General features: G+C 56.8%; 2 protein-coding genes across 3 annotated transcripts in view; both read left to right on the top strand.

Moving 5' to 3' along the window:
• The first annotated feature begins 609 nt into the window (after positions 1-609).
• On the top strand, positions 610-10,233 carry TLE5 (TLE family member 5, transcriptional modulator). Of its 2 annotated transcripts, none has more exons than XM_030935456.1 (7): positions 610-956; positions 1,878-1,975; positions 5,369-5,432; positions 6,763-6,807; positions 7,412-7,474; positions 8,934-9,008; positions 9,088-10,233. In XM_030935456.1, exons 1-7 carry the CDS (start codon positions 930-932, stop codon positions 9,307-9,309), a joined length of 594 nt encoding a protein of 197 aa, XP_030791316.1. In that variant the 5' UTR covers positions 610-929; the 3' UTR covers positions 9,310-10,233. The 2 variants fall into 2 exon arrangements, with proteins under 2 accessions (XP_030791316.1, XP_010365608.1); XM_010367306.2 differs by lacking the exon at positions 610-956 and adding an exon at positions 1,371-1,531.
• A 10,483-nt stretch (positions 10,234-20,716) lies between these two features.
• The window catches only part of TLE2 (TLE family member 2, transcriptional corepressor), a 46,291-nt gene continuing 39,174 nt past the window's right edge, over positions 20,717-27,833 (top strand). The window contains exon 1 of the mRNA XM_030935450.1: positions 20,717-20,772. The gene's annotated coding sequence lies outside the window, so the exon portion shown is untranslated. The remainder of the gene's footprint in view (positions 20,773-27,833) is intronic.

Below are 27,833 nucleotides of genomic sequence, written 5' to 3'. Positions count from 1 at the left end.
CTTTGCACCTTCCTACCCTGCCATCCTCCCGGCTGCTTTTTCTGCAGAACTGTCCCCACCATCTGACCTGCCGGGAATTCAGCTTGTTAATTTGTCTCTGTCTGTCTCCAGGCACCACCACCAGAGCAGGGACCCCCAACCCCGCCCCCACCACAGGGCCCTGGAGCAGCAGGCCCTGGCACACAGTAGGCGTTCTATAAATGTGTCGCAAGAATGGCTTCCCTGAGAAAGGCGGCATTACCGCTGCCTTTCTGCAGAAAAGGAAACTGAGGCTCAGCGAGAACCACCGCCCAGCCAGAGCCAAGGTCACAGAGCACGGCGGTGGCACGCGTCCAGGTCGTGCCACGGTAGGGCCGGCGGCTTCGACGCAGGCAGCCGGGTCCCTTTTCTTTGACAGATGGGGAAACCGAGGCCCGGCCTGCTGCTGGGTTGGGGGGGTGGCGGGGGCCGCGGCCCGGGGCGGGGGCGGGCCAGGCCCAAGGTCACCGCGGCGGGCGGGCCCCGGGGAGGCGGGCCGGGGTGGGGATCCGCAGGCCTCCCCGGGCGCGCGCCTCCCCCCCCTCGGCGGCGCGCACGGGGCACGGGCGGCGGCGGCAGGTGGAGCCGGAGCCTCCGCAGCAGCCGAGCCGCGGCCACTGCCGGCGTCGCCGCCATTAGACAATAGCGGTGGGGCCGGGGAGCGGGGAGGCGGGCGGTGGGGAGGGGCGGGGAGGGGCGCCGGGCGCGCAGGAAGCGGGGCCCGGGGCGCGCCGGGGCCGGGCGCGCGGGGAGGGGGCGCAGGAAGCGGGCGAGGCCGGGCGCGGGAGGCGGCGGCGGCCCCGGGAGCTGCCGATCGGCGCCGGGACAAAGGCGCGGCCGCCCGGCGCCCCCAGCAGCCCGAGGCGGGGCGCACAGCCGGGGCGCAGCCCGCGCCCCCCGCCGCGACTGACATGATGTTTCCACAAAGCAGGCATTCGGTAAGCGGAGCCCGTCCGGCCGGCGCCCCCACCCCGGATCCCGGCCCTGCGCTCCCCACCCCCGGCTCCCTGCCCCGCGCCCCCCACCCCCAGGCCCGGTGCCTCCGGCCCGGCGCCCCCCCAACTCCCCGGCCCTGTCTTCCCTCTCCAGCTCCGAGCCCGGCGCGACCCCCCTCCTGCCGCCGGCCCCCGGACACCCCCCCAGTTCCCGATCCACCCCCCCAGTTCCCGATCCACCCCAGCTTCCGGGCCCCGAGCCCCCCCTCCCGCCCCAGCTCCCGGCTTGGCGCCCCCCCGCGACTCGCCGGGACAGGCAGGGCCTCGGACGGCCTTGGCCTCGGGCCTGGGGCGCTCCGGGAGCCCCGCCAGGCACCTCTAGCGCGGGGATCCTTTGGGGGCCTGTGGTGGGGGGCGATCCGAGGCGCACCCCTCCCGGAAGAGCGCGTCCCCGAGGAAGGGCGCTGGGAATCTGGGGTGGGCCCCCCGGAAGATTTCGGGCGCCGAGAGACCCCTCCCCAAGGGGGTTTTGCTGGGAGGACTCGCTGCCCCCCAACTTGGGGAGGGGGCTCCCTAGGGTGCGTTTCCAACCCCCTCGGATGTGCACTCCCTCCCGGCGCTTTGGAGGGGCGGTAGAGGGCGCACCCTGCCCCCATCTAGGGCAGGCCTTAAAACGCACCCCCAACTGCTTGGAGGTGGCGGGGGTCGGGGCGGCTCCGGGCGCACCCACCCCCTCGGCTTCCCCCGGGAGAGGCGGGGGGGCAGGAAGCGCGGGTGGGGGCCGCGCCAGGGGCCGTAAACACGGGCCCAGGAAGTGGGGCAGGAGGGGGGGCGCCGCAGCTGTGCGGCCGCTCCCTCCCGGCTGGCCCTCGAGGGGGGTCCAGCCCAAGCCAGGGCCTGACCTGGGCCGCCCCTTCCCCACAGGGCTCTTCGCACCTACCCCAGCAACTCAAATTCACCACCTCGGACTCCTGCGACCGCATCAAAGACGAATTTCAGCTACTGCAAGCTCAGTATCACAGGTGAGCCGGGGGGCCGAGGGTCCCTGCCTCCCGAGAAGGTGAGCCCCCCCACCCCATTTCTTCTGCGCAGATGGCAAGGCCTGGAGGGGAGATTGGGAAAATAATGTATGCTAGACTCTGACCTAATACTTGACAAATACGGAATTCATTTCTTTTAAACAGCCGCATTTTGTAGAGGACAAAACCGAGGCACAAAATAAGTTAAATAATTTGCCCAAAGACCCAGCTGTGTGGCTTCAGAGCTCCTCCCTCCTCCCCAATCCCTCCAAGTCCCCCCTTGGATAAAAGACCATCGGAGTTAGGGCACGGACTCGCCCTCCCCCCAACCCCCAAAACAGAAACATTTTGCAGCCTGGTCATCTCTCTTTGCCCAGTTTTGGAGAAAGGGTTCCCAGCATCAGTCAGATTCTCCGAGGTGCTTCTTCTTTCATGAATCTCCTGGCGTTTCTGAAGAGCTTGCCATGCTGTGGTATCTAAGGGGAAGGAACTATTTAGTCCTTTTACACTTAAAGAAATTTAAGCCCAGGCCGGGCGCCACCGGTGGCTGACGCCTGTAATCCCAGCACTTTCTGGGAGACTGAGGCAGGTGGATCACTTGAGGTCAGGAGTTCAAGACCAGCCTGGCCAGCATGGTGAAACCCCGTCTCTACTAAAAATACAAAATTAGCTGGCTGTGGTGGCAGGTGCCTGTAATCCCAGCTACTTGGGTGGCTGAGGCAGGAAACTTGCTAGAACCCGGGAAGCGGAGGTTGCAGTGAGCAAAGATCGAACCACCACACTCCAGCCTGGGTAACAGAGAGAGGCTCTGTGTCCAAAAAAAAGAAGAAGAAGAAGAAGAAGAAGAAATTTAAGCCCAGAGAGGTTATTTCCTCGGGGATGTCCGTAGCGTTGAGGAAGTGGCAAGGCTGAGGTTTGCACCAGGTCTCTCTCCTGGTTTAAAGATACAGATTTTCACCTGCTCTGCTCTGGAGGGGCACGCCGGGCCTGGGAATCTGGAGGAAGTCAGGCTATGCTCAAACCCCCGTTTGGCCTTGGAGCCCTCTCCAAACTGAAGTGTGCCCACCCCAGAAATGTTCCTGGAAGGATCCTGGATTTCCTCCAAGTAGAAAGGGGAATCTCAATTTTGTTGTTGCTATTGCAAATATCGAACCTTTTTGGGTACTCCCTGTGTGCTGAAGACCATATGTGCCTCCTCATACTTCATCTTTCCTGTTGTCCGACTGTCGTACCCATTCTCAAGATGGGCAAACTGAGACACTGACAGTCGAAGGCGCTGGAGTCGGCTTTCCACGCAGGCCCCAGAAACTTTTGTTTGGGTCCCTCGATGTGAAGGGTTAGAGACCGCCTGGTGAACCCTGGGGCTGACCTGATTCCACAGGGAAGGGATCAGATGGCAGTCACAGTGCTGTGTGACCTCTGCTAAGCCGGAAGCTCTCTCTGAGCTTTGGGTCTTCCATCCGCTGGGCCTGTGCTTCCTGCTATCCAACGAAGGTCCCTGCCATACAAGGCACACGCCGGATGTTTGAGGCATAACAGCCACTGGGTGGCCGGATCACCCTATTTTTCAAGAAAGGCCAGAAATCCAGGGTTTGGAGTGAAACTGTTTTTGTTGTTGTTTTTGTTGTTGTTTTGTTGAGACGGAGTCTTGCTCTGTCACCAGGCTGGAGTGCAGTGGCACGATCTCGGCACACTGCAACTTCCACCTCCTGGGTTCAAGCGAATCTCCTGTTTCAGCCTCCCAAGTAGCTGGGATTACAGGCGTGCACCACCACACCTGGCTAATTTTTGTATTTGCAGTGGAGATGGGCTTTCTTTATGTTGGCCAGGCTGGTCTCGAACTCCTGACCTCAAGTGAACCACCCGCCTCGGCCTCCCAAAGTGCTGGGATTACAGGTGTGAGCCACTGCGCCCAGCCCCAATTTTTTTTTTTTTTTTTTTTTAATGGTAGCAACAAATGCACATTTTAAAAGAAAACTAGAGAAAAGTTGGTGGCGGCCAAAGCATCCTCAACCCGGCACACTTGTCCCTGGTGGAGCAAAATGCCAGGCTCCTGGGGTATCCTAAGATCCACATGCACTTATGGGATGCTTGCTGTATGCCAGGTACTATTCTAGAACTTTCCTTGTCTGAATTCATTGACTCTTCTCCACCACACCCTGCGAGGTTAGTGTTACCTCACAGAAGAGGAAGTGAAGCCCAGAGAGGTACTGGAGTTTGCCTAGAGTCACACAGCAGGGAAGACGCAGGGCTGAGCTTTGAACCCAGTCCGAGAGGGGGCAGGGATGGTAGAAACAGGTAAGCCACAGCCAGGTCCGCGGGGCCCCTGTGCTGGATTGGATTTAAATAGGTTAAAGGACACCTCCCCCACTACCATCACCAGTTCTTTTCCTGGACTGGGAGGCCCTCCTCCTCTCTTCCCTCCGGCCACGAGGCCCTCATGGGGGCTTTGAGAAACGTCCCACAGCTCCTCCTTCCCGGGAGGGCCTGTAAGAAGCTCTGGCGTCAGCCACCTGGACTGGCCAGGTGGAGTGGGAGAAATGGTGTGTTTTGTCTCAGCTAAAGAAAAAAGGCTGTTAGGAAGGACTAAGAGGGAGCTGAGGGGTCTGCCCGGGACGCCCAGGCCCCCCATGAAGCTAGGGTCCCCGTGGGAAGTCCAGCTGGGAGCCGCCTCGCAGCCCCAGACACGCTCAGCCGCTTTGTACTTTCTATTTGGGTCTGGAAAATTTTCCCCTGTGGTTGAGAGCTTGGGCTGTTGCTTGGCTGTGTGACCTTGAGGCAGTTCCTCACCCTCTCTGGGTGTCCACTGTGTCATCTATAAAAGGAGCATGACAATGACATTGCGGGCCTCATCGGGATCGTGAGAGGTAAAGGCTCGTGAAACTCTCTGAGCCAGCATTGCTGTGCGTCGTCTAACTTCAGTTGTTCCTGTAATGTTGGATATGTTCCCCCGACCAGATGTGCAAAGGTGGTTTCATCACCCCTTCTTACAGTCAGGAGCCCTGATGCTCTCCCCTCCCCCCAGCATCACAGAGAGCTCAACTGTTACCAACTTCACTGCCCCTCAATTCAATGTCCTCAGCCCTGTCAAAGTTTATGGGCTTCATTGACCAGGCACGGTGGGTGGCTCACATCTGTGATCCCAAGAGGTTTGGGAGGTCAAGGCAGGAGAATTGCTTGAGCCCAAGAGTTTTTGAGACCAGCCTGGGCAACATAGGGAGACCCGCATCTCAATTTTAAAAAAAAATGTTGTTTGATCCTCTGAGAATTGGCTGATCTTTCCCTTACAGGGGTCTTGGGCCCCTGGAGCCTCAGTTTCCTCCCCTGGATCACGGAGGGTGGGGGGCTCTTATCCAGCTGCCACCAACCACCCTGTCTCCCCCTGTGCCTCCTCAGCCTCAAGCTCGAATGTGACAAGTTGGCCAGTGAGAAGTCGGAGATGCAGCGTCACTATGTGATGGTAAAGCCACTCCGCCCCTAGGTCCAGTGTTGGGGGTGGGGGACAGGGCCCCCCACATCCCATCCACCACGGGCAGCTGCTCCCTAAACCCCGGCCACCTCCCCTGGGAAGCGCGAGGACTCGGGGCCTGTTCTCCATTCAGCCGGCCCCTGCTGGGCTGAGCCTGCCTCGCTAGCCTGGCAGCTGGCCGAGGCAGTGGCCTAGGTGCCAAACCGCCGGGTTGCAGACCGGCCCTGCCAGGTCCCCCGGCTGTCCTTGGCAGCGGAGGAGGGAGGAGGAGGAGGCTCACCGGCTGTGAAAGCCAACAGCCAGGAACTGACGTGGGGGAGCAGCCGGGTCCCTCCCCACCACCAAGGTCCCAGCGTCCACATGCTTAACCCCTTTGGGCCCGAGCTCAAAGAGGAAGCCTGTGGGAGGGGGTCTGAGCCCTACTCATTTCGGGGGGCTGAGGTGTGACACTGCATTGCTGCTGCCAGAATCACTTGCTCAGTTTAGTAACCACCAGGTGGCAATTTCTGCATCAAAAATCCCCTCCCTTACCCCCGCTTGGCCTGGCCCTCGAGCAGCGATGCTGGGGTCTCAGCCCAGAACCCAAATCTCCCAGACTGTGGGGGAGGCAGAGCCAGACCCTAACCCTCCCAGCCAGAAGGATAGGGCTGGGGTCAGATAGAGGGACCTAGGACCTGCCTGAGGAACACTATATGGAGAAGTGGGGCACACAGCTGGGGTCTTGCAGGATGAGTAGGAGTTCACCAGACAGAGACGGAGAAGCTATGTGAAGGCCTGGGAATGAACTTAGTTTTCTCCCCCAGGGGTGACGGGGAGCCATGGGAGGGTTTAGAGCAGGGCAGGGGCAGGGTGAGATCTGGGGCTTGGGGCAGGGGTAGCTGCTGGCCTCAGAGCCAGCAGGCTTTGTTTACCCCTCAGTGTTTATACCCAGGCAGGCAAACTTCCCTGGAGTCTGGGCCCACCCGTAGACAGGACATAGAAAGATACAAGATTAGGAGCCCTGGAATGCGTGTTCTACGCGGTGCACACGGCGTGGGGGAGGAGCCAGGCCAGGGCTAGGGACCTAAAGTGCCTCCAGTCTCCATCTACAGCCCCAGCGGGCCCCTTGCCCCTCTCCCGGGCTGGCTGGGATGCTGGGTGTGGGCGTCTCTCTCTCCTGCTCTTTCCCTCCCACCTGCCTCTCCTTTCTTTCCTGCCTTCAGCTGTCTCTTGCTGTCTCCCCCCTTTGTCTGTCTCTGCCACTCCCCTATCTCTTTGTCTCCATGCCCCCCGATCCTTCCCCGCCCTCATCTCCCGCTCCCTCTCTCTCTCTCCCATACAGTACTACGAGATGTCCTACGGCTTGAACATCGAGATGCACAAACAGGTACACCCATCTCCTCCTCCTCCTCCTTCTCCTTCCTCCCTCCTCCCCCTCCGCCCCCCGCCTTCAGCACCCCCTTGGGCACCCCCAGGCAGGTAGCGGCCGGCCTTTGGCTGGGCACTAAGCCAGCCCTGTTATCCTGTTACCTCCTAAGCCCTTCCCAAGCTCCCAGTCTCCTCCCCACCGCCTCTTTTTCAGGCCTCCCTTGGAGTGTTTTCTCGGGGTGGCGGGAGAGGCGGAGACCTCCCCCACAACCTATGGCCCCCAGCCCTCCCTACATTCCCACGAGCGCTTACTATCTGCCAGGGGCCTGAGTGGCCAAGCCCCGAGGAATGTAGCCGAGGAATGTGCAGTCTAGCCTCATCCTGCATTTACTGCACTCTAAGCTGCAGGCGACAGCCGGTCTCCAGCCCCACCTTTGCCACTGACTGGCTGCCCTTGGGCCCAAACACGGGTTTGCTCATATGACCACCCTGGCCAGACCTAGCCCCTCTTAGAGAGAAGCTGCAAGTGGCAGGGCTGGGCTGGGCCCCTTGCGGGCCTCCTGGGGCTGGCCTGCACCTGCCACCCGTCCAGGACTGCCGCTGACTTCATCTGTGTGTTCCAGGCGGAGATTGTCAAAAGGCTGAATGGGATTTGTGCCCAGGTCCTGCCCTACCTCTCCCAAGAGGTAAGAGCCAGGGCCTCAGGGAGCGGGTGCCAGGGGGCCCTCCCCTTGCCCAGCCCCTGTGTGCTACAACCATCTTGGGGGGCATGCTGGGCACCCCAGGGCACATGCCTCCCCTCTCTGGACCTCCCCGGCTCGGGACACCAGAGCCGGCCTGTGCAGAAGAATCCCTGGGCCAGAGACACTCCAGGGGTGCAGGGGTGTGGGGGCCGGGCCTCACCCTGCTCTGGAATTCCCAGCTGGAGTGAGTCATGTCATAGGTAGAAATGTCGGATGGGCCAAAACGGCACCAGGAATGTTTTTTTCTCATCTCTCTTCCTCCTTTCACCCTCTTGAGAACATCCTTCAGGCCCTGCGGGCTGCACAGGACCAAGGACTAGAGGGTGTGTTGCGGGGATGGGGTAGCACAGGGCCGTCACACATGGACACAGCCACATAGATAGGTATGGGCACATCAAGGTACGGGAGATACACACACAGACGCAGACACACACGGATACACGGCGTGTGCAGACAGCACAGGGTCACACACGCAGGAATGTGCAGCTACACGTGAGCACACGTGATCCTGAGCACACACTACCACATGCACACACACACCCAGAGGAACCTGATGCTCAGCTTCTCTTCTCCTTTCTTGGGTTCTGAGGCTCAGGATGTAAGGCTGCCCCTCCCCAGGGCCATGTAAGGCCCGTCTCCTGTCCCTGCCAAGTTTACTGTCAAAAATTTGTAATTTCCTCTTTAATCCCTGTATCTCAGGATCCTTTGGGTGCCCTGCTTTGCCCAGGGACAAGTCTAGAAGGACCCAACGAAAGCCCTAGAGAAAAGGACAATTGGAACTCTTCAGAACGGAGGCTTCCTGGTGGCCAAAGCAAAAAGGGAGATTGATAGATTCTAGCATCTGCTGGCCACAGAGTCAAGTGTTTGGGGAGAGCTGGGGGAGGAACTGCCCTGAACCTGGGCCCATTCCCCAGCTGGCTCTGCCAGAATTCACTGGGCCCTCTCCAGCCATGGTAGGAGAAGGGCTGAATTTGGCCAGACTTAGGGCACAGTCTTGGAGCGCCTAGGATCAGGACGTCCCTGTACAGTTGGGCAGGTTGTGTACTGCACAAATTTTCACGTCTTTGTACATGGCTGCGGACATAGAATAGGTCAGGATCCGGGGTTTCTCCCAGGCTCACTCTAAGGCCATTTTCTAACTACTTAGCACAAAACCCTTTTAATCGTTTTCTGCACTTTTCCATTTATCTCCATTGGCCAGATGAAGAGACGAGCTTGGTGAAGGGAAGCAGTTGGAGAGAGGGAGGGCGCTTTCTGATGGGGTTGAAAACCACTGGGAGGAGCAGACATGATGGCCCACTTGGTAGTGGGGCTCCTCCTGGCCTCAGGGTAGCCCCCGCCTCCTCTCTCAGTCAGGATCAGGAGGAATCACTGCCTCTCCTCTCTCCTCACCCCCTTCCAGCACCAGCAGCAGGTCTTGGGAGCCATCGAGAGGGCCAAGCAGGTCACCGCTCCTGAGCTGAACTCTATCATCCGAGTACGTATGGAGACTTGGGCGGGTGGGCGGGGCACGGGTGGGCCCCAGGCAGCTAACGTTCCCCTCCCCCGCCCTGCAGCAGCAGCTCCAAGCCCACCAGCTGTCCCAGCTGCAGGCCCTGGCCCTGCCCTTGACCCCACTGCCTGTGGGGCTGCAGCCGCCTTCGCTGCCGGCGGTCAGCGCAGGCACCGGCCTGCTCTCGCTGTCCGCGCTGGGTTCCCAGGCCCACCTCTCCAAGGAAGACAAGAACGGGCACGACGGTGACACCCACCAGGAGGATGACGGCGAGAAGTCGGATTAGCAGGGGGCCAGGACGGGGAGGGTGGGAGGGGGGGACAGAGGGGAGACAGAGGCACGGAGAGAAAGGAATGTTTAGCACAAGACACAGCGGAGCTCGGGATTGGCTAAACTCCCATAGTATTTATGGCGGCTGCCTGCGGAGGCCCCAGTCCGACTTGCAGGCCACCTCTAGCTTTCTTCCTACCCCAGTCCCGGCCTCCCTCCTTCTCCCCTGCAGCCTGGATAGGTGGATACCTGCCCTGACACATGAGGCAAGCTAAGGCCTGGAGGGTCAGATGGGAGACCAGGTCCCAAGGGAGCAAGACCTCGAGAAGCCCAGAACCCCCGGCCCTTCCCCCGTTTTGAACACGTGTAACTGACAGTCTGCCCGGGCCCCTCGGGGCACACGCCACTGCTCTCTCACCCTGGTACTGCATGCACGCAATGCTAGCTGCCCCTTCCCATCCTGGGCACCCCGAGTCTCCCCAGACCCCGGGTCCCAGGTATGCTCACACCTCCACCTCCTGCCCCGCTCACCACCTCTGCTAGTTCCAGACGCCTCCACGCCCACCTGGTCCTCTCCCATTGCCCACAAAAGAGGGGGCATGAGGGACGAGCTTAGCCGAGCTGGGAGGAGCAGGGTGAGGGTGGGCGACCCAGGATTCCCCCTCCCCTTCCCAAATAAAGATGAGGGTACTAAAGTTGTCTTGGTTTTTATTTTATTATTATTTTTTTCTTTTTCCAGTATACTAGCTTGTCTTTTAAGAAAGGGGATATTAAAAAAAAAAAGACAAAAATGTTTTTAAAAAAAGCAACACCCACACCTGTGTCTGTATATAGTCAGCTTATCTTGTGTTCAGTCGTTTGATCTCTACAGAGAAGTGGAAAATGCTGTATCAAGGGTGGGCTTAGCTGTGCCTTTCAAATAAAGATGTGAGAAGGTTCAGTGCTGTGTCCCTGCCTCTGCGTCGTGGCTGCCCCTGGGGGAGGACGGGGTTCCTTCCAATGTGAGACACCCTCCTACAACATCAAGAATTGCCAGCAGGTGCGGTGGCTCACGCCTGTCATTCCAACACTTTGGGAGGCCGAGGCAGGCGGATCACTTGAGGCCAGGAGTTCAAGACCAGCCTGGCCAACATGGTGAAACCCCATCTCTACTAAAAATACAAAAAGTAGTCAGGTGTGATGGCAGCCCTGTAGTCCCAGCTACTCAGGAGGCTCAGGCAGGAGAATCGCTTGAACCCACTGAGACGGAGGCTGTAGTGAGCTGAGACTGCGCCACTGCACTCCAACCTGGGTGACAGTGAGACTCTGTCTCCAAAAAAAAACACCTGAACAAGAGTGTTCAGAGCTGCTGTAATTTGTCATGATTGCCCCCAATCAAATAGATAGGTTGTGACATGGTCACACAGTGGAATACTACACAGCCGTGAAAAAAGACAGGCTGCTTCTGGTGGCTCACACCTGTAATCCCAGCACTTTGAGAGGCCAAGGTGAGAGAATCACTTGAGGCTGGGAGTTCAAGACCAGTCTGAGCAACACAGTGAGACCCTATCTCTGCAAAAATACAAGAATTAGCCGGGCATAGTGGTGTGCACCTGTGGTCCCAGCTACTTGGGAGGCTGAGTGGGGAGGATTGCTTGAGCCCTGGAGGTCAAGGCTGTAGTGAACTTGATCATGCCACTGCACTCCAGCGTGGCTGACAGAGTGAGATTCTGTCTCAAAAAAAAAAAAAAAAAAAAAGGATTATCTTTGGCTCTCACTGCCCTTGGAATAAATCATAAATTCTTTACCTCGGCCCAGGAAACCCCACCCATCTTTCATTCCTACTCAACAGGCTGCAGCCAAGGTGAAACCTCTTACTATCCCTTGTCTTGAGGCCTTTTCACACGCTGTTCCCTGTGCCTGGAACAGGGTTCTCTTATTTCCCCTCCCCAGGCATTCTAATTCTCCCAGACTGCCTAGAAGTCACTTTTCTGAAGGCCTCCTCTGACTCTCACCCACCAAAAGCAGGGTGGGTTTCTCAACATCCCTGCCCCAGTTCCCATACAAAGACCCTGAGTCTAGCCAGACACGCTGGCACACACCTGTAATCCCAACACTTTGGGAGGCTGACATTGGAGAAGCGCTTGAACCCAGGAGTTCAAGACCAGCCTGGGTAACATAGGAAGACTTCATCTCTACAAAAAATAAAAATAAGGCTGGGTGCGGTGGGTCATGCCTGTAATCCGAGCACTTTGGGAGGCCAGAGTGGGAGGATCACTTAAGGCGAGGAGTTCGAGACCAGCCTGGACAACATGGTGAAACCCCATCTCTACTAAAAATACAAAAAAATAGCCAGATGTGGTGGTGTGCGCCTGTAGTCCCAGCTGCTCTGAAGGCTGAGGTGGGAGGATTGCTTGAGCTCAGGAGTTTGAGGCTGCAAGGAGCCATGATCGCGCCACTGAACTCCAGCCTGGCTAGAGAGCGAGACACTGTCCTTATTAAAACACAAAAACAGGCCGGGCATGGTGGCTCACGCCTGTAATCCCAGCACTTTGGGAGGCCGAAGTGGGCGGATCACCTGAGGTTGGGAGTTCAAGACCAGCCTGACCAACATGGGGAAACCCTGTCTCTACTAAAAATACAAAATTAGCCGGGCGTGGTGGTGTGTGCCTGTAATCCCAGCTACTTGGGAGGCTGAGGCAGAAGAATCCATTGAACCCGGGAGGTGGGGGTTGAAGTGAGCCAAGATCATGCCCTTGAACTCCAGCCTGGGCAACAAGAGCAAAAACTTCGTCTCAAAAAAAAAATGTGAGTGTGAAAGGCACCAGCAGCTGTCACAGATGTGGCACAGATGTCCTAGGATGGTCCTCTGCATGAAGTGTCCAGCCTGGGTTTAAATCCTGGCTCTTCCTCTCACAGCTGGTTGATTCAGGCAAGTGGCTACACCACGCTGGGGTGTAGTTTCCCTATCTGTAAAATGGGTATAATCACAGAACCGATCCTTGTTAGGAAGACCCAATTTTAATCCCTGGAAAGTGCTCACAGCAGAGGCTTGTGCATTCATTCTTTTTTTTTTTTTTTTTTTTTTGAGACAGACTGTTGCTCTGTTGCCCAGGCTGGAGTGCAGTGGTGCCATCTTGGCTCACTTCAACCCCCACCTCCCGGGTTCAAGGGGTTCTCCTGCCTCAGTCACCCAAGTAGCTGGGACTACAGATGGGTGCCACCATGCCCGGTTAATTTTTGTTGTTGTTTTTTGAGACGAAGTCTCGCTCTGTCGCCCAGGCTGGAGTGCACTGGCACAATCTCTGCCCACTGCAACCTCGTCTCCTGGGTTCAAGCGATTCTCCTGCCTCAGCCTCCCAAGGAGCTGGGATTACAGGCACCCGCCACCACACCCGGCTAATTTTTTGTATTTTTAGTAGAGATGGGGGTTTCACCATATTGGCCAGGCTGATCTCGAACTCCTGACCTCAGGTGATCTGCCCGCCTCGGCCTCCCAAAGCACTGGGATTACAGGCGAGAGACACCGCAGCCCGGCCCATTCATTCATTTATAGAGACTCTACCCTGCATCCCAGAGACACAGCGGGGAACAAGACAGAAAGCCCCGCCCTCCTGGCTGGGGTGAACAGATAAACAAGTAAAATATACGGCGTGTCAGCGGGTGTGTCGATAGAGAAAGACTAGGCGGGGGCGAACGGGGAACGGGGAGTGTGGGTTGCATTTTGCTGTGTGAAATCTACACACAGAAAGAACTGCAGGAATGCCGGTACATTTATTGGGGGTTCCCCATCTCCGACCCTTAGGGGTGATTTGGGGCAAGTGAAATCACGCTCTGATCTCAATTTCTGGAAAATTGTTCTGAGAATTAGAACTTCTGCAAGGGCTCGAGTGTCAGCTAGTAATAATAATAATAACAGTAATAAGTATTACTGATATGGATGTTGCTGGCAGCAGAAGGGTGCCGGGGGGGGTCACAAGCCCGACACCCCACAAGGGGTCTTCTCGGAAGAAGGGGGGTCCTGCCTACTCAGCCACAGCCTGGCCTGCGATCTGGGGGTCTCCCAGGGCCCCGCAGGGTTTGGGGAGGGTCCCGGGACCCGCTGCGGGGCGGGTGGTAAGGGGCGTCCTGGGGGGCGTGCTCGGGGCCTGCAAGCCGGGGCGGGCGAAGGCGGGGGCTCCGAGCCCCACCCCCGTCGCGGCCGCCCCGCGCTTAACGACTGCGCCGCGGGCGACCTCGGCTAATTGATCCGCTAATGGGCCCCGCGCCGCGGCCGCGCCTAATGAGGCGGAGGACGGGGGAGGGCAGGGGGAGGGGAGGGGAGAGAACAGCGGGGAGGCGGGGGTAGGGAGAGGAGGGGGAGAGGGAAAGGAGGAGGGGAGGAGAGAGAGGAGGGAAGGGGAGGGAGGAGGATAGAGAGGGAGGGGCGTGGGGGAGAAAACTGAGGGGAGGGAGGAAGGAGGGAAAGCAGGAAGGGAGGGGAAGAATAGGAGGGTGGGGGAGAAGGAGGGAGAGAAGGGAGGAGGAGGAGGAGGAGGCACAGCATATGCTTCCAGCTCCTTGCATAGGACCGGAGGGGAGCAGAGAGGACTGGGGTGAGCCCATACTCCTTCTGGTTACCTCTCCCCCTCTAACACCCTGTTTCCTCTGGATGCCCCTTGTCTAAGGCTCTCCCCTTCTCCGACCCCACTCTTCTCCCAGCCCCCCTACCCCATTCTGAGGGACTTTGCAGCAGGTGAGGAGATCCCCTGCCTGCTGGGTCTCAGTTGCCCGCATCCACACAATGGTTCTCAGTGCAGGGAGGAGAATCCCGCAGGCCCAGGTGGGAGGACTCTAGGTGTGGGGCGGGGGAGGGCCTGTCCGGTCCCTCCACAGGGACGAGGACTGAGGACTCCGGGGTCTAAAATCCTCCAGTTCCCCCACCTCCACACCCCAAAGGGTCTGGCAGAGGGTGGGAGGACTTACGGAACCCCCCTTCCCCATCCCCAGCCGGGGAGGAAAAGGAGCGGGGAACAGGAGCTAAAACTAGGAGGCATTAGACATTCACAGTCAGGCCGGCCAGGTGCCTGTGCTGGCTGAATTGTCTGCAGCTGAGCCTTCTCCGTCCCTGTGTGTGCCCTTCAGGCAGTCTTGGGGGAGAAGATAAAAGCTGCACCTGCAGTGCTGGTGGAATTAGGGACCTATAAATGATCCCGCTCTCTCCCCATCGTGCAGATGGGAAAACTGAGGCCCACGGAAGATGAGAGCATTGCTCAAGGGCAGGAATAAGTCAGGGCTGTAGCTGAGTCTCCTGCTGTCTGCTCAGGGACCTCTTTGCCCCCCCAGGAGCAACCAGACTAATTAGGAATGCAAAGAAAATCATAAAGATAACAACAGTAATAGCGGCTGTGATGTCCTGAACATCCATCATGCCTCCAGCAATGCTGGAGTGATGCAGTGAAAATTGGATCTCTCAAAGGATTCTTGCAAATGTCTCTGAAGGAAGGGCTATTTTACAGATCCGGAAACTGAGGCTCTAAGTGGTCACAGAGCCGGGGAATCTGGATTCAAATGCAGGAAATTCAGGATCTTAATAATTTGGTTGGTTGGTTGTTTTCTGAGATGGAGTTTCGCTCTTGTTGCCCAGGCTGGAGTGCAGTGGTGCAATCTCGGCTCACTGCAACCTCTGCCTCCCGGGTTCAAGCTATTCTCCTGCCTCAGCCTCCCAAGTAGCTGGGATTACAGGCATGCACCACCACGCCTGGTTAATTTTGTATTTTTATAGAGACGGGGTTTCACCATGTTGGCCAGGCTGGTCTTGAACTCCTGACCTCAAGTGATCCGTCCGCCTCGGCCTCCCAAAGTGCTGGGATTACAGGTGTGAGCCACTGCGCCCAGCCAGGATCTAAACCATTTGGTTTAATAGAAGTTTCTGGACCCACTGACTGGTGGGGGAGGAGGGAGGACTTGAGAGACAGGGATGGCTGATTCCAGGCAGAGTTGGGGTGCAGCAGGATTGGCTGAGGCAGGGCTGACCTTGGAAGCTCACGGCCCCTGCCCTGTGTTCACTGCCTCAGTCTGACCCTTCCTGGCACCTTCTCTGTAACTGAAAGTGTTCAGACGTGGTCCCAGGTAGAGCCTTTCCCTCTGCCTGAAACACTCTGTTCCTGGTTCAGTCATCCCCATCACAGTCACTTTTTTCTTCTTTCTCTCTTTCTCTCTTTCTCTCTTTCTCTCTCTCTCTCTCTCTCCCTCCCTCCTCTCTCCCTCCCTCCCTCCCTCCCTCCCTCCCTCCCTCCCTCTCTCCCTCCCTCCCTCCCTCCCTCTCTCCCTCCCTCCCTCCCTCCCTCCCTCTCTCCCTCTCTCTCTCTCTCTTTCTTTCTTTCTTCTTTCTTTTTGAGATGGAGTCTCGCTCTGTCGCCCAGGCTGGAGTGCAGTGGCCAGATCTCAGCTCACTGCAAGCTCCGCCTCCCGGGTTCACGCCATTCTCCTGCCTCAGCCTCCCGAGTACCTGGGACTACAGGCGCCCGCCACCTCGCCCGGCTAGTTTTCTGTATTTTTTAGTAGAGACGGGGTTTCACCGTGTTAGCCAGGATGGTCTCGATCTTCTGACCTCGTGATCCGCCCGTCTCGGCCTCCCAAAGTGCTGGGATTACAGGCTTGAGCCACCGTGCCCGGCCGCGTTCTTTATTTTTATTTTTATTTTGAGATAGAGTCTCACCTGGTTGCCCAGGCTGACATGCAGTGGTGCAATCATAGCTCACTGCAGCCTCAACCTCCAGGGCTCAGGTGATCCTCCCATGTTGGCCTCCTAAGTAGCCAAGACTACAGGTACACACCACCACAGCCAGCTAATTTTTTTTTTTTTTTTTTTTTTTTTTGTAGGAACAAGGTCTTGCTGTGTCCGCCAGGCTGGTCTCAAACTCCTGACCTCGAGTGATCCACCCACCTCGGCCTCCCAAAGTGCTGGGATGACGGGCGTGAGCCGCCGTCCCCGGCTTTCCCTGCCTTCTTATCTTCACAGCATTTCTCACTCCGCACAATATGTGCCAACAAATATTCCCTTGTCCACTGCTTTTCTCGACTGTAATATGGGTTTGGTGAAGAGAGTTTGTCTGTTTGGGTTGCTACTATAGATCCTGGGGCCTAGAATCATGCCTGGCACACAGTAGGTGTGCAGTGATTACAGAAGAAAATGAGAAAATGGCAGTGAAGGCTGGGCATGGTGGCTCACGCCTGTAATCCCAGCAATTCGGGAGGCCGAGGCAGGAGGGCCAAGTCGGGCCAGGAGTTTGAGACCAGCCTGGGCAACATGGTGAAATCCCATCTCTACTAAAAAGACAAAAATCAGCTGGGCGTGGTGGCGCACACTTGTAATCCCAGCTATTTAGGAAGCTGAGGAAGGAGAATCGCTTGAACCCCGGAGGCGGAGGCTGCAGTGAGCAGAAATCATGCCACCGCACTCTAGCTGGGTGACAGAGTCAGATTCCTCCTCAAAAAAGAAAAAGGACAGAGAAGCCTGTGAGATGGGTGGATGCGGGCCAGCCCTGTAGGATCCTGCCTGCCCTACAGGCCAGGAGCTGGGGCATAGGGAGCCATGGGTGGTGTTTGAGCAGAAAAGGGAAGGCACACGCAGATGTATGATTAGTGAGATCCTCCATGGGACACCAGGGGGACAGGCTGCAGGGGAAACTGAGGCAGGAAGTCACGAGGAGGCCCCTGTGCCACTTAGGTGTTTTCTTTCTTTTTTTGTTTGTTTGTTTTTTGTGAGATGGAGTCTCTGTGGCCCAGGCTGGAGTGCAGTGGCATGATCTCGGCTCACTGCAACCTGGGTTCAAGCCATTCTCTTGCCCCAGCCTCCCAAGTAGCTGAGATTACAGGGATGCACCCCACGCCTGGGCTACTTTTTATATTTTTGTTGTTGTTTTGTTTATTGTTTTTGAGACGCAGTCTTGCTCTGTCACTCAGGCTGGAGTGCAGTGGCGTGATCTCACCTCACTGTAACCTCTGCCACCTGGGTTCAAGCAATTCTGCTTCAGCCTCCTGAATAACTGGGATTACAGGCCCCCGCTGCCATGCCTGGCAAATTTTTTGTATTTTTAGTAGAGACGGGGTTTCACCATGTTGGCCAGGCTGGTCTCAAACTCCTGACCTCAAATGATCCGCTTGTCTTGGCCTCCCAAACTGCTGCGATTACAGGTGCCAACCACGACCCAGGTCCCACTTAGATGTTTTGACTGATATTAAAAACTGCAGAGGCCAGGCGTGGCACGGTGGCTCATGCCTGTAATCCCAGCACTTTGGGAGGCTGAGACGGGCGGATCACGAGGTCAGGAGTTCCAGACCATCTTAAAAAAAAAAAAAAAAAAAAAAAAAACTGCAGAAGGCACCAGGTGCCATGGTTCATGCCTATAATACCAGCACTTTGGGAGGCCGAGGCTGGAAGATTGCTTGAGGCCAGGTGTTGGAGACCAGCTTGGGTAATATAGCAAGACCCGATCTCTACAAAAACTCAAAATATGAGCCAGGCATGGTAGTGTACGATTGGGTCTCAGCTACTTGGGAGGCTGAGGTGGGAGGACTGCTTGAGCCTTGCAGGGAGCCGTGATCATGACACCACACCCCAGCCTGGGCGACAGAGTGAGACCTTGTCTCAAAGCAATAACAAAACACAAAAAGCTCTGCCAGGCGAGTTGGCTCATGGCTGTAATCCCAGCACTTTGAGAGGCTGAGGCGGGAGGATCACTTGAGGCCAGGAGCTTGAGAGCAGCCTGGGCAACACAGTGAGACCCCAATGTCTAAAAAATAAAATAAAATTTAAAAGTAAATTAAAAACTAGAGAAAGGAGCTGAAACCACCGCTGCCTGGTTTCCCCTCTGAGAGCCTAGGGTTCCCCTCTGACTTTCCTGGGTAATGTCTGTCTTTGTCCCCCTCCTTCTCCGAGTCCCCACTGCCTTTAAAAAAATATTTCCGGACGGGCGCGGTGGCTCAAGCCTGTAATCCCAGCACTTTGGGAGGCCGAGACGGGTGGATCACGAGGTCAGGAGATCGAGACCATCCTGGCTAACACTGTGAAACCCCGTCTCTACTAAAAAAATACAAAAAACTAGCCGGGCGAGGTGGCGGCGCCTGTAGTCCCAGCTACTCGGGAGGCTGAGGCAGGAGAATGGCGTGAACCCGGGAGGCGGAGCTTGCAGTGAGCTGAGATCCGGCCACTGCACTCCAGCCTGGGCGATAGAGCGAGACTTGGTCTCAAAAAAAAAAAAAAAAAAAAAAAAAAATTTCCGTTCATTTAAATTGTTAAGTCGAATATGAAACCGACTTCCGAGCTAGTACTGGAGAATGGACAGAACTGTTTGGTGCTTAATGAGAACAGCTTCTACATAGGATCCCGAGGGACTTGGGGAAAAGGGACAGACCCCTAATATGAAGCAAATAGAACTCAGGTTTGAAACAGATTATCCAACAATCTCCTTCGCCTCCCCCCTCTGCCTCGGGTCTCTGATGGTCTCGTCTCCCTCTTTCTGTGATCTCTGGCCTTCTCCCTCTGTCCTTCAAAGTCGCCAGCTTGGGTTCCCTAACCTTCCCTGGATCTCTTGATTGGCGCCTCCCTTCCTACCATCCCCGCTCCCGCCCCCGCCACTGACCTCCCCCTGCAAACCTCTCCCACCCACCCAGGCCCACGCCCTCCTAGGCCCCCCTTACCCCGTCCCCAGTTGCTGGGCGCCTGCCAGGCCTGAAAGCCCGCCCCTCCTCCGCCCCCTCCCTCTCCCTCTACCTCCGCCCCCTCCCCCCACCTTCCTCCCTGCCCCTCCACCGGGTCCCCTCCACCCGGGGACCTCCTCCCCTCCCCTCCCCTCTCCTTCCCTTCCCTCCCCTCTGCCGCCTCCCGCTTTGTCCCTCCGCTTCCTCCTCCATTCTCTCCTCTTCTCCCTCCTCTTCCCTCCTACACCCCCATCTCAGATCCTGGTCCCGGGGAGGGGCGGTCCCTACGCTCCCCGCGCTCCCCATGCTCCCCACGCTCCCCCACTGCCCCTCTCCCCTGCTGGGCCAGGCCCGCGTGGCTAATGGTGGGTTCCCCAGCAGCAGCGCGGGAGGAGGGGGCGAACAACCTTGCCCTAGGCCTGCCCAACCCTGGAACTCGCCCCCACCACCCTCAAACTCACCCCCGCCACCCTCCCTCCACAAGGGCAGCCACAGAGCTCCCAGCTGGAGCGCGTGGCTGTGTGACCCTGGGCAGGTCCCTAGGCGTCTCTGGGCCTGTCTGCCTCCAAAGCCTGACCTCCCAGCAACTGGATTGGTGGGGAAGGAATTAAAACCCCACCGGGGGCAGCAGCGGGCCTTTCATTCCTGTATTTATTGGGCGCCTACTGTGTGCCAGGCTTGGGTATCCCTCTCGACCCTCATGGAGCCTACAGAGTCATGGGGAAGGTTTGGAAAATAGGCCAAGGCCATTTCAGAGAACACCAAGTGGTAGAAAGAAAAATCTAGCAAGGGCTGGTGACGCAGATGGGGCTGCTTGGCCCAGGAGAGGAGGGGAGGCCCCTCTGAGGGGGTGACATTTGAGTTGAGAAGGGCTTGACAGCAAGAGCCCATCTTGGGGAGGAGGCTGTCGAGGAGGGGGCAGGTGCTCCAGGCAGAGGGAACCCCGAGGCAAAGGCTGGAGGCGGCACTGTGCCCATCCCAGGGCAAGCTCTCAGCCCCTAACTCAGAGGGCCACGGTGTGCATATCAACCAGGTAGCCCAGTGATAATAGCAATGGCAGGCCGGGCGCGGTGGCTCTCTCCTGTAATCCCAGCACTTTGGGAGGCCGAGGCAGGTGGATCATTTGAGGTCAAGAGTTCAACACCAGCCTGGCCAACATGGTGAAACCCCATCTCTACTAAAAATACAAAAATTAGGCCGGTGGCTAACACGTGTAATCCCAGCACTTTGGGAGGCCGAGGCGGGTGGATCATGAGGTCAGGAGATCGAGACCATCCCGGCTAACACGGTGAAATGCCGTCTCTACTAAAAATACAAAAACTTAGCCGGGCGTGGTGGTGGCCGCCTGTAGTCCCAACTACTCGGGAGGCTGAGGCAGGAGAATGGCGTGAACCCAGGAGGCGGAGCTTGCAGTGAGCCGAGATCACGCCACTGCCCTCCAGCCTGGGCAACAGAGCGACAGAGCAAGACTCCATCTCAAAAAACAAAAAAACAAAAATTAGCCAGGCATGGTGGCATGTACCTGTAATCCCAGCTACTCGGGAGGCTGAGGCAGGAGCATGGCTTGAACCTGGGGGGTGGAGGTTGCAGTAAGTGGAGATCTCCCCACTGTACTCCAGTCTGGGTGACAGAATGAGACCCTGTCTCACAAAAAAAAAAAAAAAAAAAAAGCAATGGCAGCAGAAGCTGTCATCAAGGGCCACTCTGGGATTGGTGACAGTACCCTGCCCCTTTTCCAGGTGAGCAAACGGAGGTCCACAAGGCCTAAAAGGTCTCACTGCAAACCAGAAGCTGGATGAGGAAGATTCAGATTGAGGTTGGTAATACAGCAAGACCCCATCTCTACAAAATCTCAAAAAATGAGCCAGGTGTGGTGGTGTACGATTGTGGTCTCAGCTACTTGGGAGGTTGAGGTGGGACGATTTTGCTTGAGCCTTGCAGGGAGCCATAATCATGCCACTGCACTCCAGCCTGGGCGACGGAGTGAGACCTTGTCTTAATAACAAAGCCGGGCGCGGGGCTCCCGCCTGTAATCCCAGCACTTTAGGAGGCCGAGGTGGGCGGATCACGAGGTCAGGAGATCGAGACCATCCCATCCTGGCTCACACAGTGAAACTCCGTCTCTACTAAAAATACAAAAAAACTAGCCGGGCGTGATGGCGGGTGCCGGTAGTCCCAGCTACTCGGGAGGCTGAGGCAGGAGAATCGCTTGAACGTGGGAGGTGGAGACTGCAATGAGCAGAAATCCAGCCACTGCACTCCAGCCTAGTCGACAGAGCAAGACCCTGTCTTATAAAAAAAAAAAAATTAAAAAGAAGATTCAGATTGGGCCATGCAGCCAGGGGTTTGTTCAACCCCCATCTGTGCTGTGCCTTCCAGGGAGACCAGGCTGGGCAAATTTAGGGCCCGGCAATGAGCTCTCCAGGGAAGGAGGGAGGGTGGAGTTGGAGACAGAGTCCGTGGGGATCCTAGGAGGGGGAGCCCCCAACTTGGTACAGAGGGGTTACATGTGGTGTGGGTGATGGGGTTGGTGCAATGACCAGAAGGCCCCAGGGGTTTAAAAATGGGGGTTGTCTGGGGTACCAGCCCCAGCTCTGCTTCCACACCCCAAATTGTCCCAGCTGGGCCCAGCACATTCCCACACAATAATGACGGTCAGGGCCTTTTCATCTATCGAGCTATTTGATCGTGTGATGACTCAATAAAGAAGTTCCTATAATTATCCCGCCGTACAGGATCACAGTGACGCAGCGGCGGAGGTGGGGTTTGAACCCAGGCTTACGCATCAGTGACACTGGGTCTCACAGCCTCTGGGGGTAGTGCGATCTCTGAGATCTCAGCTGAACCCTACAGGTTGTGTTAGCGCTGGGCAGGTTAGCAGGGGCCTGGCGTTGCGTCCACCATGCTGTGTGACCTTGGTGAGCCTCTATTCCTCTATCGGCTTGTTCACTTACTCTCCCAATAAATACAGTGTAGCCAGTAGTATGTTGGGGCCTGGGCAGACCATCCACACGGAAGCGAACAGATAGTATGTGTTCAGAGAGCCACGAGGCCTCTGAAGAACAAGAGAAGCTAAGCAGGTGGGGGGGGGGAGCTACTCTAGCCAGGCTGGCCTCTCTAGGATGTGATGTTTGATCTGAACGGAAGAGAAAGGCTGGCCGTGGTTCAGACAGAGGGAACAACCAGTGCAGTGCAGAGGTCTTGAGGCTAGACTCTGTGAGGAACAGGGAGGAGGCCTGTGTGGCTGGAGCAGAGGGGGAGGAGCGGGAGGAGGTGAGAAGAGGGAGGCGATGGAGGTGAGATCACATAGACAGAAGTAGGGAGTTTGGATTTTATTTTGAGGGCAATAGGGAGCTATGGAAGGTTCTTGAGCAAGGGAGGGGTGGGATCTGATTCAGAGTTTTTTTTTTTTTTTTTTTTTTTTGGAGGTAGGGGAGGATAGAGTTTTGCTCTTCTTGCCCAGGCTGGAGTGCAATGGCACAGTCTCAGCTCACTGCAACCTCCGCCTCCCAGGTTCAAGCAATTCTCCCGTCTCAGCCTCCCAAGTAGCTGGGATGACAGGCGCCCGCTACCACACCCAGCTAATTTTCGTATTTTTAGTAGAAACGGGGTTTTACCATGTTGACCATGCTGCTCTCGAACCCCTGACCGCAGGCAACCCCTCTGCCTCAGCCCCTCGAAGTGCTGGGATTACAGGGGTGAGCCACCACACCCAGCCCTGATTCACATTTCAATGGATCATCAAGGATGTGGGCACAATGGAGAATGCATAGCGTAGATATAGAGTGTGAGGGCAGGGTGGGAAAGAAGGACCATTTAGGATATAGTGGGGGCTGGACACAGTGGTTCACACCTGTAATCCCAGCACTCTATGAAGCTGAGGCAAGAGGATTGCTTGAGCCCAGCAGTTGAAGACCAGTCTGGGCAACATAGTGAGACCCTGTCTCTACAAAACATTTTTTAAAAATCAGCTGGCTAGGCCGGGCGCGGTGGCTCAAGCCTGTAATCCCAGCACTTTGGGAGGCCGAGACGGGCGGATCACGAGGTCAGGAGATCGAGACCATCCTGGCTAACACAGTGAAACCCCGTCTCTACTAAAAAATACAAAAAAAAAAAAAACTAGCTGGGCGAGGTGGCGGGCGCCTGTAGTCCCAGCTACTCGGGAGGCTGAGGCAGGAGAATGGCGTGAACCCGGGAGGCGGAGCTTGCAGTGAGCTGAGATCCGGCCACTGCACTCCAGCCTGGGTGGCAGAGCGAGACTCCGTCTCAAAAAAAAAAAAAAAAAAAAAAAAAAAATATCAGCTGGGTGTGGTGGTACCCATCTGTGATCCCAGCTACTCCAGAGGCTGAGGCAGGAGGATGGCTTGAGCCGAGGGAGGTCAAGGCTGCAGTGAGCTATGATGGTGGCACTGTATTCCAGACTGGGTGACAGAGCGAGACCTTGTCTCAATAATAAGGACAAAATAAAGAAATGTTGGGAATACAAATAGCTACCCTTTATGGAGCATTTACTATGTATTATTATTATTATTATTATTATTTTTGAGACAGAATCTTGCTCTGTTGCCCAGGCTGGAGTGCAGTGGTGTGATCTCGGTTCACTGCAACCTCTTTTTCTGGATTCCAAGGATTCTCCTGCCTCAGCCTCCTGAGTAGCTGGGATTACAGGCATGTGCCACCACACCTGGCTAATTCTTCTATTTTTAGTAGAGACAAGGTTTCCCCACTTTGGCCAGGCTGGTCTCAAACTCCTGACCTCAGGTGATCCGCCCGTCTTGGCCTCCCAAAGTGCTGGGATTACAGGCGTGAGCCACTGCGCCCGGCCTACTATGCATTATTGTAAATACTTTATAGGCCTTATTTGAAGATTCTATTAACCTTGCGTTCCAGACAAGGAAACCCAAGCAGAGTGAACATGTCTGGCACTGAGCTGCTGTCACTCTGGGACTTCTCCCCCAGCCGCCCAGTTCTTACTCAGGGAGAGGCTGGAGTTCCTGAGCCCCTCAGCCAATCCTAGTGCCACCACCTGCCATGGGCTCCCAGTCCCTGACTCCCACTGGTCAGAACCCACTGTGACTTCAGCACCCATGCGAAAGTAGGCACAGGGGCCCTCTAACTGTAGGGGGTGTCTACCTCTCCCCTACTTCACTACTTCACAGCTGGGGAATAGTTCAGAGATCCACACAGCAAAGCTAGGGGTCAGAGCCTAAGGCTCACTCTGTCACAGGAAAGGGCTTAAGGCTGCCCCATCTTTCTTCTGTCCACTTAGGGTTAGGGTGATCTAAAGGCACTGCTCAAATGAGGCAACTCCTATGCATTCTGCAAAACCCTAACTTAAATACCGAAGCCCAACACCTTTTTTTTTTTTTTTTTTTTTTTTTTTTTTTTTGAGACAGTCTTACTCTGTTGCCCAGGCTGGACTGCAGTGGCACAATCTCGGCTCACTGCAAACTCCACATCCCAGGTTCAAGCAATTATTCTGCTTCAGTCTCCTGAGTAGCTGGGACTACAGGAGCGTGCCACCATGCCCGGCTAATTTTTGTATTTTTGGTAGAGACGGAGTTTCACTATGTTGGCTGGGCTGGCCTGGAACTCCTGTCCTCAGGTGATCTGCCTGCCTCGGCCTCCTAAAGTGCTGGGATTACAGGCGTGAGCCACCACACCCGGCCCCAACATCTATTAAATACTACCACCCAACATCTAGAAAGCTATCCCAACTTCCCAATGAGGGCGGTAAATCCTGGCTGAGCCTGCCCCCACTCCCACCCCAGCTCTGATCCTCCCTCACCCCAACCCTGACCATAGGGGTTCTGAGAGAGTTGGGATGTCTTCCCCTCCTCCCAAACTTGGGAGCCCCTCCTTGAGTTTCCACCAAGGTCAGCCCTGGTTGCTCACAGGCAGAACGGCACGGAGTATTGGTTTCATCAATGAGTTTTGTCCAGCAATCTCACTACGCATGTGGGAAACTGAGGCTCAAAGAGTGGCCCTGGAGGTTCTAGGGAGATGGCTCCCCATGTTCCTGGGTGGAAGGAAATGTGTGTGTGATTTTTCCGGGGGGGGCACACCGCCAAGCGTGGCGGGGAGCTGAGGCTCAGAGGTCACCCGCGAGCCCGGGGCCAGCGGGAGGGGACAGGCCTGGCTGGTGGCCCAGCAGCTCGGCTGGAGGGGGCGGTAGGCAGAGGTTGGCGGTGTCGGAAGCCAAAGGCTTGGCCTCCCCGAGGGAGCCGCTTTCCCGGCCCGGGTCGGATCAATGGGCTGTAATTATACCGCGCCGGGCCGGGAGCCGGCAGGGAGGGAGCGGGAGCTGGCGGGAGGGAAGTGGCGGGCGGGGGAGCGCGGGCCGGAGAGGTACCCACGTTACTTTGATTGACAGCCCGGGCGAGCGCCGCGCGGGAACTTCTGGGAATCGTAGTCTTTTTCTGAAAACCCGTGCTCCCCTCCAGCTTGCACGCTCGGGGAAACTGAGGCACAAGGACCAGCACTCTCCCCCCCCAGACTACCTATAGGCCTATCCCCGCCCACCATCTGGGAAATAAAACTGAGCCCGTTCCTGGAGCCTCCAGGCTCGGGTAAGAGCTTCAGGTCTTCAGCATGACTTAACTACTCTTTGCCTCAGTTTACCTATCTGTGAAATAGGAAGAAAGATGCAACCTCTGCTCCGCCAGCTAGCCGGGATTTTGCAAGGTAGCATATCGCACGAGTGTTCCTTGTTTTTAAGGGGAGATAGGCCAGGCTTGGGGGTGACTCGCTTTCCCCTGTTTCCGAATAATAATGGAGCTTTATCCCCCCCGTCCTCCAATCCGGCAGGGCTCGGGCGTCCACTAGGGTCTCAGATTCTAGGGAGGGGGGCCACACTCGCCAAACCCTGCCTGGAACGCCGAGCTCCCTTCCGATTGGCCCTACTGATCCCAGTGCCTCCTGTCATTGGTTGCTGGTCTCCTAATCTCCATTGGCCAATTTCCTCTGTGACGTCACTGGCCCATGTGGGAGCGCCGCGAGCGGATTGGCTGGCGCCCCCAGCCAACCACCGCGGAGAAAGGAATTTCCACAGTAGCTGGGGCGGCCAGGCTGATTTAAGGTGGTCTGAGCAATCCAGGGTCTCAGCGCAGCTTCTCAGTTTTTTCCCTTTTTTTTTTTTTTTTCTAAACCCACATCCACATTATAAAACCCTAGCCAGGAACCAGGGACTGAGCCTCTCTGTAGTGGGAAGGGGGAGATCGGCGGCTGAGCTCCTTTTCCCCTCTGGCAGCTTCTTCCCTGATGGTGCAGCTGGGGAAACTGAGGCCCAAAGAGGTGGTCCGTGAAGCCCCGCGTGGCAAATGAAGTCGCTGGGGACTCTGCCCAGGCTGGAACACGCCTGGCAGGTTGCTTCCCTGCTTCCTGCTCTGGCCGGATGTGGTATTTTGGGGAGTTATGCAGTCACAGGCGGCCAAGGGTTCCCCAGTATCGCACGCAGTTGCTGGCAGCTGAGTCTCCCCAGATTCCGCCCGCTGCTCCCAAAGTTGGGGATGTTGCTGCCCAGAGCAAAAACTCCTCCTTCCTGGCGGATCACACACACCAAGGGATGGGGTGTGTTCCTGTGTGCGTGTGTGGTCTTGTGGCTTCTCGGGCAATCCACAAATCTGTATTTACCCTCCCCGGTGCACTGTGCCTGGTAGAGGGATCTGAAGACTGCTAGGTAAAGATCCCCTCCTCCAGGGAGCCTCAGCTCACTCACCGGGCAGTGCGCTCTGTGGCCCTGGGAGGGTTCGTGTCCCCGTACCTCTGTCCCCGCCAGATGCTCTGGGAGCCCCTCCCTGGAAGGCCTGGGGCTGGGTCCTCTCTAGGGCTCCAGCCTCTTGCAGCATGTGGAGGTGGTCGTAGACGAAATATCCACTTATCCACCAACACCAAGCAGTTTATGTCCACTGTGTGTGTGTGTGTGTGTGCACATATGGAGGAGATGACAGGAGGCTGAGGGAGATGGCTTTTGGAGGAGACAGTTTTTGGGTTAGGCCTTGAGAAAATGGACTTTCTCCAGCCATAAAAGGAGGGGAGGGAATTCCAGGAAGAGATAACAAGCAGGGAAAGCCCGGAGGTGGGAAAGAAAGGGCACCAATTAGGTAATCTGGTCAGGGTGGCTGGAGGGGCTGGGGGTGTGGTGTGATCTGGTGGAGGAAGGTGAAGCTGGCTGGGGCAGGGATGCAGAGGCTCCAGTGCTAGGCTGAAGACCTGGGCATTTGTCCTTAGGGCAATAGGGAGCCAGGGGAGGGTTTGAGGGAAGGAGGGCCAGGCTCCAACTGAAGCTCACCAAAAACAAAGGCTGCTCAGAGGGAGGAGGTGGCTGTGGTCCAGATGGGAGAGAGGACAAAGGCCTGGCCAGGGTGGGGGCTGCTGGGGCGGGGAGAAAGGAGGAGGATTGCAGGATTGGTGCTGGCAATAGAGGACTAGGCTGATGCTCTGGTTTGGAGTATCTGGGGGGCTGTGTGTGGGGACCCTGACAGGAGCAGGGGGTAAGAGTCTGAGATCTGGGGAACCTCTAGGGGAGATGTGGCTGGACGCACAGGGCTGGATCTCAGGGTAGGAACCAGAGGTGGAGCCAGAGCTTGCAGTCTTCCTCATGAGGCAGTCACTGAAGCCTCAAGGGGAGGCGGTGTCTCAGAGCCCTGGAAGCCAGAGGTATGGGTCAAGGTGACATTCAGGTGACCGGGCTAAGGAAGGACAGAGACCTATGTTTATTATTTTTTTGTAGAGACGAGGGGCGGGGCGGGTGATGCGGGTCTCGCTACGTTGCCCAGGCTGGTCTCAAACTCCTGGCCTCTTTGGCCTCCCAAAGTGCTGGGATTACAGGTTTGAGCCACCACACCTGTGCTTAGAGAGGGACGAGGGCCGCCAGGA

The sequence above is a fragment of the Rhinopithecus roxellana genome, chromosome 8 (assembly GCF_007565055.1).
Source record: "Rhinopithecus roxellana isolate Shanxi Qingling chromosome 8, ASM756505v1, whole genome shotgun sequence".
Classification (NCBI taxonomy): domain Eukaryota; kingdom Metazoa; phylum Chordata; class Mammalia; order Primates; family Cercopithecidae; genus Rhinopithecus; species Rhinopithecus roxellana.
This window is presented reverse-complemented; position numbering and strand designations above follow the sequence as displayed.

Coding starts and splice junctions, on each gene's coding strand:
- TLE5 (XM_030935456.1), top strand. CDS start 930: ATGATGTTTCCACAAAGCAGGCATTCG. Junction 1,976..5,368: donor CTGCAAGCTCAGTATCACAG/GTGAGCCGGGGG, acceptor GTGCCTCCTCAG/CCTCAAGCTCGAATGTGACA. Junction 5,433..6,762: donor TGCAGCGTCACTATGTGATG/GTAAAGCCACTC, acceptor TCTCCCATACAG/TACTACGAGATGTCCTACGG.